Raw genomic sequence first — 14,415 nt, 5'->3', positions numbered from 1 at the left:
GAATGGATTTATACTGACAGATCAAACTTGAATGTTTGGCACAGATTCGATGTTTCCAAAAAGGGAATAATCTGATGCTTTTAATGCATCAAACAATGTGTCATACTTGTATTATACAGCTGAAAAACTCAACTGTCAATTGAGTGTGTAAGTGCAGCCAGCGATGAGAGAGAGAGAGATCCATTTAAGCCTTGCTAGCTAGGTTAAATGGCGTCCATGTCTAATGAATTGTTTAATACTTTGGCCCAGTCACAGGTCCAGGGACACCTGTGCCCTGTGTCTAACTGTGAGAGGCAATAATTCTGTAATAGTCTTGTATATGTGCAGGCAATAAGAGAGAAACAACAACATTTTATTTATTTATCATCATCGTCTTTCACTACTTTTGTAGATTGTACTTGAATTTATGGTATTTGTTTGGATCCTTTGGTTCTGTTCTTACTTTCGTCAACAACAACAGATTTTTGCATTACTGTTTATGACACTTTCCATTTATTTCTACTGTATGTGGAGGGGCAGTACAATGAGGTACTGCTAAAAAATGTCATCAGAGGAGCTAGTAGAGAAATGGTTGAGCACATCAACATATAAGAGATGGACAACAAGTCTCTACTTCCTCCCACTGGACAAAAATGAAGCCAAAATATCCAGAATAATGCCGCTGCCCTCTTTTGTCATTCAGAGCCAGAGTCTGCACAGTAGTGGTCGAGATCCCGCCCATACGTGTGGCTGACTCAATCGTGAGCAGGGCTTAGCTATCATCAATTATGATGTGAAACACCCTTTTTATACATTTAAATAACTAATTAAAATCAAACTTATCTGAAAAACACTTCAGCGTGATAGAAGTACATAACATGACAGAAAGCATCTTTGTGACAAATGTATTTGACATGTACTTCTTTAGTTTGGTCCATGTGCCATCTGCTAACATGGGGGCTTTATGACCTATAGCGCAGTCAGCCACCAGGGGGCGATAGAGATGTTTTAGCTTCACTTTTAGAGAGCTGTCATGTCGTCCATCCTTAGAAATAAGACATATGACACATATGTAACAACTGTAATGCAACATTTAAAGAAAATCATATTCTACTCATGTTAACATTTATTTAGTAAACAACTACTAATTTGAAATGCTACAAAAGTTATCATCAATACACAGTTACTCAGGAGGAAATGTGCACTAACTGCCGTGAACACTCTCTCAGTTCACCGTTCACATCTCGACACAAAAGCTCTCAATAAAGTGCTTGGTTTTCTTCTCTCTTCATGTTGTTTTCTCTCAGTGTCTCTGCAGGCTCGGCACCCTGTGCATCCTCGGTTCACTTTGCCGAGGGAAACCGGGCAGGTACCCAGGAGCCCCGTGGTTGCCATGGTGATAGGTCCTGGGGACAGGGGCTCTGGTGGCTGGAAGTCCTTGTTCTCTAACAGGAGCAGGGGGGTTGCGTCCATTCTTCCCATGATACAGCCTCTGACTACTGCCGTGATTTTCTTCCTCATCGGCTTGAAGGAGAAAGTGAAGTAAAGTTCAATGTATTGGGGGGGGGGGATTGGGGGAGCTGCATACTGCTGTATTAAATGTATTTTACCAAATAAAGTAAAGGACCAGTTGGATTTTAATGATATGAAGACTGTAGGAGAAACTTCTTAGACAAGCTAACACCAAGAGTGTTAATGCTCTTACCCTGCTACTTGGGAGTAGCAGGGTAATGAGAAAATATTGAAATAGATAAATGATTAAATGTGTGCCAAGAAAAAAATAAGTTTTAGAGTATTTCTATCAGCTGATTTGTGGTAAAGAACACAAAGTTTTTCGTTTTTCTTTACCAACTGATTAGAGCTCCACAAAAAAGTGAAAAGCTTATTTTTACATTAAGGTTTTAATATTTAACTCACTGTATTACAATTTAGTGCATTCAGTTATATATTTGACTTGTCTAATAACGTTTTACTATATTTTGTCAGTTTCAGGGCTTCATAGTTTGAGACCAAAGGTAAAGTTTAACAGATTTGTTTGTCTTTTGTTTACACTGAATATTTCTTTTCATCCCATGATTAAAAACATCCCGTTTTATTTTTATGCAGAGTTCAGTCTCACCTTCTTGGTCTTGTAGTGACGCGTTGTTGTTCTTTTGTTGCTCTGCAGTCTGTGATGCAGCTTTTCTGGCCTCCTCTAGGTCCATCTGTGCCTTCAGCGCTGCTCGTTTGTTCTTCTTCTTGTTCTCCTCGTTTTGCTTGACAGGGACACACGAGCAATTATAAGAGTGACTGCAGGAAGCTGATTCAGTACAATGCCCATCCACAGAGGTTTAGTTTTATTTTAAAGTTAAGAAAGGCAGAATAAGGCATACAGAACTGCATCAGTTCTGTATGCCTTTTGGGTTTTGGACAGATATGAGCTGTTACTCTGCTGCTCTCTGCTGGAGTGATGATATTAATACAACTGTGGCCTCCTGCTGTCTATTTGTGCATCTACACACTGCTGGGATGTTTTAAAGCTGCTAAAATGGATTAGAAAAGCTAATCTAAATAAAAAACATGAAAGAATTCCTTACCTTTATTTGCCTGAAATAAAAATGTTTCATCTTTATATAAAATGTTAGAGGTTAACATTGTGAGCTTTATTTATTCCAGCGTATTCAACAGCAGATAAATAAAATCTAATTCCAGGTTACCGTTTGTAGTTTTTTCTTCAGTTCCATATTAGCTTCTTTGTAGCTTTTGGATGTGGATTGCAAGTAATAAATGGCCAGTCTGAAAGACACAAAGAACAGATTATTACCATCAAAGAACCTTAAACTTTCATCTATCACTAGATCACTAAAAGGAAAGAATGACAACATGTTTATACAAAATATCTTAAGCTGTGCAAATATATATATATTCATGCAATCTGCTGGTGAGTGTTTGCTGACTCACACCATCAGCAGTATGAAGGGTAGCACCAGTCCAGGGTTAGAGGCAGAGCTGAACACTTTACTGAACCAGGCAGGGAAGTCCGACTCAAGAGTCTCTTGGATCACATCAAACATACGTTTCTTCCCACTAAGGAAAATATAATAATTGTGACAGTGAGAGTTAAAGTAATCAAATTGTAAACGTAAGATCCCTCCAACAAGCATCCTTACCTGAAGGGTCCACAGTCAAAGGAAGGGGGGATGGTGACGATGGTGTAGATGGCAGGCAGAGTGGACAGGAAGAGGATGACCAGCAGCATGGCCATGTAGAAGTTGTTGGAGCCAGAGGCCTTGAAGACCCTTTCCTGGGGTACGTTACAGCACATCACGGCCCAGCACTGCAGGTACATGGACACGTGGAGTCGGAGGACATTCAGCGCAGGCAGGCAGGGGGCATAGAAAGCACCCATCCTGGAGGAAAACATCAGGCTAAACACTGAGGACAGCTAAGTGTTATTCATTATCACTAAGTAGTTGTAAACAAAACACAAAAATAAAAATTGACAGGTGCAATATGTAATAATATGAAGCAATTTACATGTATTACTTGCTTTGTATTGCCAATGTGTGAACAGACTGTAACATAACTTTAAAAAATTATAATAAATAAATAGCAGCCTGACTGATTTCTGTGTTTGTTTCTGGGAAAATCCAAGGATGGGATGTTTACAATAAATGACGGTACAAAGAAAGTGTTGTGTGTATCTAACAATTGCTTTCTGCTAACCAGGTGCAATGCAAGGCAGGATTAACTAACTAATTGTAACCTAAGCTAAGCTGGGACTGGCTGGCTGGCAGGCTGTCGCTTGGCTGCATGGTGTGGGTCTGGTGTTGGTTGCCTAGTAGCACTAACTGAAGGGGTAATTTGAAAATGAATGGCAAACATGTTAGTATTATATTGATCTAAATAAGAAGAAGACACATGACGGCCACCGGTGTCATTAAAAACAAGGATTTCCTAAAAGTTCCTCACAGAACCTTTAATATGTCTTTTTGACCCTGCTAATTAAAATACGAATGTTGTTTTCTCACCATATCATTCCTTGATTGAAGATCAGGCCCAGGACGTTCCCACTGACGTCAAACTCAGAGTAAGACGGCTTTCACACGACACAAAGGAGACAAAAATAACTCTCCTGTGATTCATATTTTCATAACCAATATTTAATTCCACCTCTAGAAAAAGGTGCACTTTTTTTTAATGAGTTATGACAAAAAAATAATACACTGTTGAATTTCACTCTAATCAGTTTGAACAGATGACTCACAAATCCGGCCTCAAGGTCCCAACACCAGCAGTAGTTGAGAAAGCGAACGAGCACGGCTCTCAGGAAATCACCAATCAGCAGCGTGATGTAGGTTGTCATCGTATCAGATATGATCAGCCGGACAAACTCCTGCAAAGTATGAAGCAGTCATACATAATGATCGCCTTACAGAGGTTATACTTTTTTATTCACCTCTTAATCCCTGAGTGTTTCTTATTATGTAGGTTAGTTTACCATTTCTAAGTTTCTAAGACGCCACCTTTACCCTTGGCCTCTTTCACCAGCCACCTCTCCCTCAGCTGATGGATGACTTTGCTAACAAGGTAACGTCCGTCAGTGGCCAATTCACAGAACCACTCAACTGCAATCTTTTCCAGTTAAAGATGAGTCACTACTGCTGCTTCTCCCTTTCACTGATGAAGAGGTTGCCAAACTCTCGAGTCGCTCCACCACTTATCCTGTGGATCTTATTCTTTCGAGCCATCTCACCCACAGTCGTGCCTCTGATGACGCACATTAGGAAATGCTTCACTGACTTTGGGTACATTCTCTAGGGCTCAAGTTCACCCCGTTGTTGAAAAAGTCAACTCTAAATCCATCTCACGTTGAAAACTACAGGCTGGTCTCACTACTATTCTTCATATCCAAGGTTGCAAAGTGTGCTCAGCCAAGGCCACTCCGCTTGATCCAAACCAGTCTGGTTTAAGAGGAGTCATTTCACTGACTGCACTGTTGTCAATCATAGAAACCCTGAGGTCAAAGAGAGGGGGATGCCTTATAGATGGTGAACCACCTCTCTGGTACAGCACGACTCTGGTTTGAGTCCTACCAGAGGAATCATTGAGGTCTAAGTGTCTCTCTCCACTGGGGTACTGCAAGGATCTGTACTTGGTTCCTTCCTCTTCTCAATATAAATCTCCGCTCACATGTTTTTTTCTTAGCAGCGTTATGCTGACGATACCCAGTTCTATCTGTCCTTCCCATCAGACGACGACTGTTATAGCATGAATCTCAGCATGCCTTAATGCTATCTCAAAATGGATGATAGAACGCCACCTTCAGTGTAATCTCTCTAAGATTCTTCCAGCCAGTCTTCCTGTTCAGCACATGCTAAGAAAAAAACATGTGAGTGAAGATGTATATGGAGAAGAGAAAGTACCCCAGTGGAAAGAGACAGACTTAAATGATCCCTCTGTGAGGTACGAGCAGAGAGGTGTACCAGCTTGAAAAATGGCCATCATAATTGATGTGATCCGTCACTCGGTCACCTGATCGTAAGAAAGATTAGATTGACTACTGCAATGCCCTTCTGGCAGGGCTGCCAGTTTGAACAATAAAACCTCTGCAAATGGTTCAAAACGCAGCAGTAAAGACAGCTCATATCACTCCATGTTTTATTACCACCCACCCACCTGAATTCCCTTGTTCGGGTTTATGAGCCTTTTTGTTCATTATGAGCTGAAAATGAACGACTGTCACCTCTCAATCCTTCTCTAGCTCTTTCTAAAAGAAATAAATGTTACTTGAACCTAGAGCCTTGTGGCACTTTGTGTCAGGTGAAACTGAGTGTTGAGGCACTAATTCTAAAAGGCTTCTCCTTGATCTACTGTGGCTTGAATGGTACTTCATCTGTACGTCGCTTTGGACAAGAGTCAATTAAATAAATGTAATTTTAAATATAAAAAGGTCAATGAGCTGTGTTTAAAAGATTCCATTAAAATATTTCATGGTTATAATACATATTTTATATTCATTCGTATGATTATTTCACAATGTCCTATATTTTTATTTAATATTAGTCTCTTTGGGTACCCATAACTACATAATTACATAATATATTATATAACAGTTTACACACACAAATGCCCACTGACCTGCCCCACCATGGTCTCCCAACAGGGCCCTCTGGGCACATCAGCAGGCTGGATAGTGAGGGGTGGACCAGTGCTGTTTTCTGATGCTGTACTATTATAAAGACTGGCTTCCCATGTGGTGATATTGAACTTTACTATCTTTTCCTCTTCCCTCTGAAACACATATACTCAGGTTAAGTGTATTGTAAAATTATAAAGTATCTCACACACATTCAGGCCCTAGTTCTCACTTTGAGGTTGATCTCATCCATGAGCGCAATGATGAAGGTATAGAGGTTTCCCAAGAAGAGGGCAAAGATACGACCCAGCTGCCACTGCAGGGCGACACGAGGGTGGTAGTTCTCCAGGGCACTGATGACGTCAAACAACATGGGGCAGAACATCCCCAGTAATGACATGACCATGTTCACCTGGAAAACATAAAGGCCCAAACTGATGAAAGCTCATATTTGTCACTTACACATTACCAGTGTGTATGTCACTCTAGATTGTCTACTGTAAGTCAGAGGTGTCAAGCATTAGGTCTCATCTAAAAGTGACAAACATCGTTCTTACATCATTCTGCACAGTAAAAGTCAGACATTCAAGTGAAGTAACAATAAGAAAAATACACTAGCTGTGTATGTATGTAAGTATGTAGTGTATTCATATTGAAACATGACATAAATAAGGTGTATTCAATACAGTGAGAATACACTCTAAAGACGTTTTTGAGCATGCTGTTGACACTATTCTCCACAATGCAATGCACAAAGTAAAGGTGAGGAACACTGAGGTGCAAGAAAGTTCGTTATGGAAAAACACGTGTATCAGGACATTGCATAATATTATTGCTAAGTTGAATGAGCATGTGAATTACACACCTACTGTAAATGTAATGTGATTTATGTTATTAATTACAGGTGTGCTTTTCCGACTATGACAATGTCACGAACGAAAAAGGTCTATAGGCCAAATTCTTAAAATGAGTGTGGTGCTAATGCTTTAAAGCCATATATCATATCACTCTATATAATGAACTTCAGCACATCTTGTCTGCTACTAAAATGATTCATATACTTATTTCTCTCCATTTCTGTCTCTTTCATTCTCTGTCTCTCATTCTTTCTCATTACTACCTCATTCCTCTCCCACCAGGTGTGATTATCCAGTCCATCAAGGGCGAACTTTTGAGAGCGACGCACTACAAAGTAGATGAGGTATCCACTTCCTGCTAAGCAGCACAGGACCAGGAAGTTGGCCAGCACACGCAGAAAACGAGTCAGATGGATGTTGTCATCCTTTCTGCTCTCTTGCTCCTCTAAGATTGCCTCCTGGAGAGGTAGAAGGAGGGATATGCAAGATAAATGGCGTCAGTTACTACCTATACTGGATCAGCAACAATCAGCAGCACTTACCTTGAAGCTGGTGGTGATGGAGGCAAACTTATTGTCTGCAGTTTCAGGGTTTCCTATCAGGTAATCCCAGCTGGTGAACGTCTTCCAGCTGAAATTAAAGCTGTTATCATCTCCAACCCCCGACTCGTTAGCATTACGGGCCATCCTTTAATCAGAGATACAGATTCATTATAACATAGAGGAGATTGATTCACTGTATGTAGTCATAATAAACTTACGTTCTTATGACCACCATGTAGCTATAGGCCACTGTTCCCACACCAACCAGGAAGTATGACAGAGGCATGCGGAACTTGAGCCAGCCAATGGCACGCTGGTTGTTGTAGAAACCATAGAAGAGGACTGAATACTGAGCGTAACCCTGTGGATACAGATTTTAGTCTGAGCTGTATTTTCAAATGTAATAACAAAATAAATAACAAAAATCTTATTTCAAGAGCTTGATGTGAGTGTAAGGTTGAATTAACTAATTAATTAACTGACTCCAAAGTCCCATAAGACAGCAAAGTCCATGGCACTGGCCTCCTCAGCCCTGGGGACGGTCTTTCTTGGGATGCTGCCATAAGGTCGCCCCATCAATGCCTGTTAGCAATACACAGGAGAACGCAGGTTACCTCAAAGCATGCAAACAAACATGAGAGCAATACTGCAAATACAATACAAGGAAATTATGAGTTGTTTCTGATAAATACAGCCGTGTACAGTACCTCTGGCACCATGACCAGGCCAAAGGTCAGACCAAACAGAATCATGTTGATGCCATACATCCACCTCAGGAAGATGAAGTAAGAGGCAACTGAGGAGCCGAAATGACCTGAGGAAATAAAATGGTACACCAGTGAAGACTTTGTGAACGCAGAGAGGATCTTTTACCCATTAGTAGCCTACTTACACACTGGGCAATAATCTTTTCATTATTTCTTAAGTGATTATTGTTACTCTAAAAATGGATTAAAATGAATAGAAAATCCTTTCTACTGCATACAGTATGAGCTTCAAACTATTTGAAGTCTTGAATATTTGATATGAAGCTGCAGACTTATAAAAAATAAACCAAACTTTACTTTCAATCTCCTTGATTTTCATCTCCCATGGAATACAGGCAGTTTTGAAGTTTTCAAAGTCCCGTTGAAACTTCATCCATTTCTACAAAAGAAAGACAAATAAATAAAAAAGAATCATATATTCAATATAATAATAATAATAATAATAATAATAATAATAATAACTTTAGTTATATCGCACCCTTAAAAAGTGTTTACAATACATACAAAATAAGAGAGAATAAAACCAATAAAATAAAATTATATAACATAGTCATTTAATGCTGTGTGATTCCATACCTTAGCCATCATGACCTTGTAAGCATAGAGCTTCCTGCCTTTCCCTTTCCCCAGTGCTCCTTCATATTTCTCCACAAACTCCTGAGACTCCCTACAAGCAAGAGGATGATTTGATTCAGAGGGAATTACAGCTCATGTGTTGTATTACAGCTGATCCTGAAAAGGATTCTGATTGTTTCAGGATCCTAATTCAAAGTGAACCTCAGCGATAACACGGTGAGGGAATTCACCTCAAAGTCACAAGTTTCTTTTTCATTGACCAGGGTTTCCCCCTCAGACCTTGGATCAGTTTCTTCCTCTCGTCCACGGCCTCCTTCAGCTTCTCCAGCTCCTCCGGTGACAGAGACTCTGGCCTGAGCTCCTTCTCCTCACTGTCCTCTTCTTCATCGACATCTTCCTCACTGCTCTCCTGCTCTGAGCTGAAGGGACAGAAGGGCAGCGTGTTTAACACTTTCTTGTGTGTATGATAGTTGTGAAATAGTTTACAACTTTACCTTGTTTCAACTACTCTCTTGTGCTTTGTCTTCTTCTTCCCTTCCTGTGTCTTCTCCTTCACTGCACGTTTACCTCTGTCCTCGTCTTTCTCTTCTTTTTTGGCACTCCCATGTTTCTTTTTTCCCTTGGCATTTCGTTCTTCAGCTTCTCCCTCCTCCTGCTCCACTTGTCTTGTTTTTTTATTTTTGATATTCTTCTTAGTTTTTGCCGTCTTACCTGTTTTTATTTGGGCCTGCTCCTCCTCGTCCCTCTCTCTTTCTTCTGATTCTCGATCATTCTTTGCTCTCCTTCTCCTGCCTGCCTCTCTTTTCTCATTCCGGGCCTGTAGCTCCTCTTCTCTTTCTCCTGCTCTTGATGCTCGTCTTCTCCTCCCGTTCCTCCTCTTCTTTTTCTCTCTATCACCGTCCCTTCTTTTTGCTCTGTGTCTCTCCCTCTCATGTTCCTCTTGAAAACTGGAAACTTCATCCTCGTCACCTGCAGTAAAGACGCAGGTGTTTGTTAAGTGTTGCAGTAAGCATTAATGTAACATGGTGAACAGATTATTTACCGTATAATATAATATAAACCCATTATCACCAAATTATCTTACAGTAATGTGAAGTTTTTCATCCGTTACAATAGGGCACCTTTATTGATTCATAACACAAGAACTCACTCACCTGCAAATTCCAGTCCAATGTCAACTGTAGGAGAGGGAGATTATTTCACTGTGAAAATGTAAAAGTTTTTTAAACTGTTACAACTCATCTATTAATTTACACCAAGTTATGCTAATTTACATCCGTACATTATGTATAACATCAGTTCATTCTCATCTCTTTCTCTCTTTACAATGTGATCATATATTAAAACGATGCTTCCATAGATTGAAGATGGTGAAACTTTTACTGATATGCACACAGACACAATCTTCAGTTTGCACTGTTTTTGTTATTATGACAGATATAAAGTCCAAAGACACATACCAGCCTCAATCATGTACCATTCTTCAGATTAGAAAATACAATGAGAATTTTATTTACACACATTATTTACATAACCCATCTGAAATAGACATAACACACACAGTATTTGTCTGATTTTTATGAGCGAATGGAAAAAGGAATAAGGAATACTTATTTGCATAATTATTTGTCTGTCGGCCTTCTCTTGATAATTTGAATGTTATAATGATTTTTACTCCCTGCTTTAAGCAGCAGAGGTAATGTGCAAATATTACTGGCCCACTTTTGGGTGAACAAAATATTCGAGAGAGGGGCATATACACCGACTTGTCTAATTACACCGAGGTAATCATAAAAGAGGAGTTTGTTCAATACAGCAGATAATGAGATTTCACAGTCCAGAGAGGTTATGAAATAAACATGGAGTAAACTACAAAAGAAACAAATAAACAAGATTTTCTCTTGTTAACAGCTAAAGGTTATCGGGACAGTTTTGTTGAAGAGACTGACTTCTTTAAATGCTGAAAGTTTATATTTTAAAGTCCGACCAACTTGTAATCCTTATTATTACCAAAGAATATAATATTATATATACATTTTTACAGTGTTGTAGCTAAATGAGCACCATTATTTAAACGTCTTTCTGAAAACATGCTGCAATATGAAATATTTAATATATTTTATTTCTATTATTTGATTAATTTCTGCTTTAATTACGTTTTTCTGAGGTAATCAGATTTCTTTTTAATCCAGTCCATTTTTCTTTTTCTTTTCTTAGGACACTGACCCCTTTCACTGCTAGAGTTTAGCCTAACCTTATTGTATACCTGCCTCTATTGTCCTGCAGTAAAGGGGGATCAAGAGGAAAACAAAGAGGACCACTGACAAATTGAGCAGATATTTATGTAGTCGGCCCTTTGATGTGTGTCCTTAGTGTAACCGGAGTGGCCGGCACACGGGTCATTACGGCCGTGTGCAGCAGAGGGGCACAAAAGAGACAAACAATGGCCTAATGAAGGGAGACGGGGTGGCTAAGCCCACAAGGACAGGGGAGACAGCCAAGGGCCAGAGGCCAGCTCCCAAATATGCAGCTGAGTGAGGATGAGAGAAAATTCTGAGGTTTTCGATCGTTGGCTTTTTATTGATGAGTGAAATCAGAAGTCCAGTGTAAGTGGCCGCACTGTTTTTACTCATATTACTGAACTTGGGGTTCTGTTAACTCAATAAATGTGGATGTTCTTGTCCACAAATAGGTTTAAATCTATTAATACATATACGCCATGAACATAGAAACCAAAGGCTGCTGCTTTATTTCAATAATCAGTAATATTTCCTCCCAGTGAACATCAACTAAAAATGTAAGATAATAACAACGGGCACAAAGAATGAACGTCAACACGTTAACAAAACTCCTGCGTCACACAAAGTGAAAACCGGAATAGCAGCTTGGTCTTACTGTCATTCTCAGAGGTGATCAGACTGTCTCGAGGCATCCTCCTCTCATGGTCCTGTACCCCCTTAAAGCAGTCGCCCCAGCATCCAGTGGTGCATAGGTGAGGTGGAAATGAAAGAGCTGCAGGGTTTCAGTGGTCTCTCTCCTTCTGCATCTTTTACAGGGAAGGATGCAGCTCGTCCAAACCCACACAGCGCCATGGGAATGAACGAGTGCGTGTTTATATATGTGTGTGTGTTGAGGGGCTGGTACATGATGAGTAACTCGCATGAGAAGTTTACTTTTTCCTCACCACCCATCGACCCGAAACAGGGACAATGACAGCATGGAAACCCTAGAGCCACGCAATTTCACTAGTGATCAATTATTCAAAACAGTTATGACTGCCTTTATGCAGCTGTGTGTGTGTTTGTGAATGTTTATGAGTGTGTGTGTGTGTGTATGTGTCAAGACTAAAACAGAAGGGTTATGAGAGCAGCAGGCCTAAGCGAGGCTAACAGATGACTCAGCTGTTATGATACAGTGAGGAAGTGACATTTAAAAAATCACATTCACCTCATGGCGCTGAATATCTTCTTGTGTTTTATCAGTGTGCAGATGGATTCTTGATTTTTGTTTATTTGCACATCGGTTAGTTCTAGCTGTTTTCCTTCTGTTCCCACACACTGACCCTTGATTCACATTTGGGAATGAGCCCCGATGGCTAGAAGTAGCAAAACATTAAAAGTGCCAGTAAAAAATAAAATGGGAGCCTGAACCTGAGAGATGTTGCCAAAGTATGGCTATTCTTAACAAAGTATGATCAATGAATCCATGTCTTTATTAGTAGCAGGTTGGATTGATGCACTCTTCACTCGCCTATTATAAACTCGATTGGGAAACTTCAGCTTGTACAGAACTCTGCTGCCAGACTTTTAACAAAGAGGAAAAGAGCACATTATTCCTGTTTTAGCTTCCCTGCACTGGCTTCTTAATTCCTGTAGAATTCATTTTAAGGTCATTGTACTCACTTTTTAACCCCATATCAGCCAACAAGAGGAGCTAGGGCTGACACCTTCATGGTCGGTCGATGTGCTCTCATCCAACTGAACCCTCATTGGAAGGTTCGAGCTCAGTGATGGATCATGTTTTATGTTGTTTAATTGTGTTGTTTAGCCTGCTGAACTTTGCCTTAGCATGTGGGTAAGTGGCTACCGCCTCAGGCTGGGAGAATTTGGACTAATGTTGTAAAACTGAGGGACAGTCGAGAGAAACTGTGTGAACGTCTCATTTGAAGCCAACTAAAAAATGAGAGACGTAGGTTGGACGGCGGTAGCTGTTTTTACATGAGGCTTTGTCTGGAGCTGCATCGCTTTGTACTGCGTCAGCTTTGTTGAAACCCGTTTTGCCAGTGTGTGTATGCGTGTGTGTGTGTGTTGCTACTGTATGTAAATCTACTTAATAAACACAATATGGCTAGGTTTGAAAAAGAAATGGTCAAACTGCAGGAATTCATTTTTATTGGCAACGTAATGTGTAACTTTGATTATCACCCAGCAGCTACACACACAGTGCACTGTGGCAGAATTAGTCAACCTAGATAAATAAACCCCCATCGGCCAATCGATTGATTGAAAAGTGGGTGGGATTTCAGTTCTTTGGTTGACTACAGCCCTAAAAGTATCCCACAAAACAAGTGGGAAAACTGCTTTTGGCTACGCTCCAACACTTTAGATTTGCAATTAATGTGTTACAACTTTATCTCTTTTTCTGTCATTAATGCCTTTTTATCAGATCATTGACTCTATCTTTATGAAGTTGTGTTTTTTTTTTTATTTCTTACTGTTTTGTTTTTAATGCCATACTGTAACACGGTTTGAGCTCCATTTCATGTATGAAAGATTCTATATAAATAAAAGTTATTATTATTATTAGTTATTATTGTTTGAATATGTGTCTCACAGGTTTATGTAAAAATAACTACCATATACCATCATTCAGTCTGTTAACTGGGCTCTTATTGTCAAAGTAATGGTAGTAATTTATATGTGAGTTGTGCAGATGTTTCTGGTTACGGAACAATTTCTCTGTCTTTATCTTATGAAGCTGAAATAAAGGCCAACACTGACATTTCACAGTGTGTTAGTGTGTTTTGATCCTGGCTGGTGAAGAATATGAAATGAGTCACAGATATTGTCTCAGTCTCGTGTGTCTGGGGAGGCATCTGGACTAATTAAGCCATCTGACACATCTGAATGTTTGTGTGCTCACATAATAATTATGTGATGGAAAGAAAATCCCATTTGGCAGACTCACCTCCCATTTAGGGATGAAAAGCTGGTACCCATGAAGTAAAGTAAACTGCTACACTGAAGATTTAAGGTTAGGGTTAGTGTACTTTTCACCTATGAGATATTGCACTTAATTATGTCCGTATGACGTATTCCATCCATAATATAACTTTCTCCTGAGGTGAGTCTGTGTGTGCAGAAACATGTGATCATGTGAAACCTCAGAGGTAAAAGAACCAGTGTTGAGAATTTAGTTGCTTCTAGCGGTGAAGTTGCAGATTGCAACCAACTGAACACCACTCGCATCTGTATCTTGACAAATTTTGGAATAAAAACAAGCGTGAAGGAGAAACTACAGTGGCCACAAAACTCCCTATCTAAAGCCATTGTTATTATATCCAGACATTGATCTGA

General features: G+C 39.8%; 1 protein-coding gene across 1 annotated transcript; it reads right to left on the bottom strand.

Annotated features, from left to right (window-relative positions):
* Nucleotides 1–1,282: 1,282 nt before the first annotated feature.
* tmc1 (transmembrane channel-like 1) lies at nt 1,283–10,312 on the bottom strand. Its single transcript, XM_035658127.1, has 20 exons — nt 10,300–10,312; nt 9,994–10,017; nt 9,334–9,808; nt 9,070–9,258; nt 8,840–8,930; nt 8,561–8,642; nt 8,204–8,310; nt 7,980–8,078; nt 7,715–7,857; nt 7,497–7,641; nt 7,218–7,412; nt 6,330–6,509; nt 6,100–6,252; nt 4,226–4,354; nt 3,990–4,057; nt 3,129–3,368; nt 2,920–3,045; nt 2,676–2,754; nt 2,099–2,234; nt 1,283–1,503 (listed from the first exon to the last, which is right to left on the bottom strand). The coding sequence occupies exons 1-20, from the start codon at nt 10,310–10,312 to the stop codon at nt 1,283–1,285; spliced, it is 2,895 nt and encodes a 964-aa protein (XP_035514020.1).
* Nucleotides 10,313–14,415: the final 4,103 nt, after the last annotated feature.

This window comes from Morone saxatilis, unplaced genomic scaffold, assembly GCF_004916995.1.
Source record: "Morone saxatilis isolate NCDOM2014 unplaced genomic scaffold, NCSU_SB_2.0 Contig16, whole genome shotgun sequence".
NCBI lineage: Eukaryota > Metazoa > Chordata > Actinopteri > Moronidae > Morone > Morone saxatilis.
This window is presented reverse-complemented; position numbering and strand designations above follow the sequence as displayed.

Coding starts and splice junctions, on each gene's coding strand:
- tmc1 (XM_035658127.1), bottom strand. Junction 9,259..9,333: donor AAGAGAGTAGTTGAAACAAG/GTAAAGTTGTAA, acceptor CTGTCCCTTCAG/CTCAGAGCAGGAGAGCAGTG. Junction 3,046..3,128: donor TTTGACTGTGGACCCTTCAG/GTAAGGATGCTT, acceptor TATTTTCCTTAG/TGGGAAGAAACGTATGTTTG.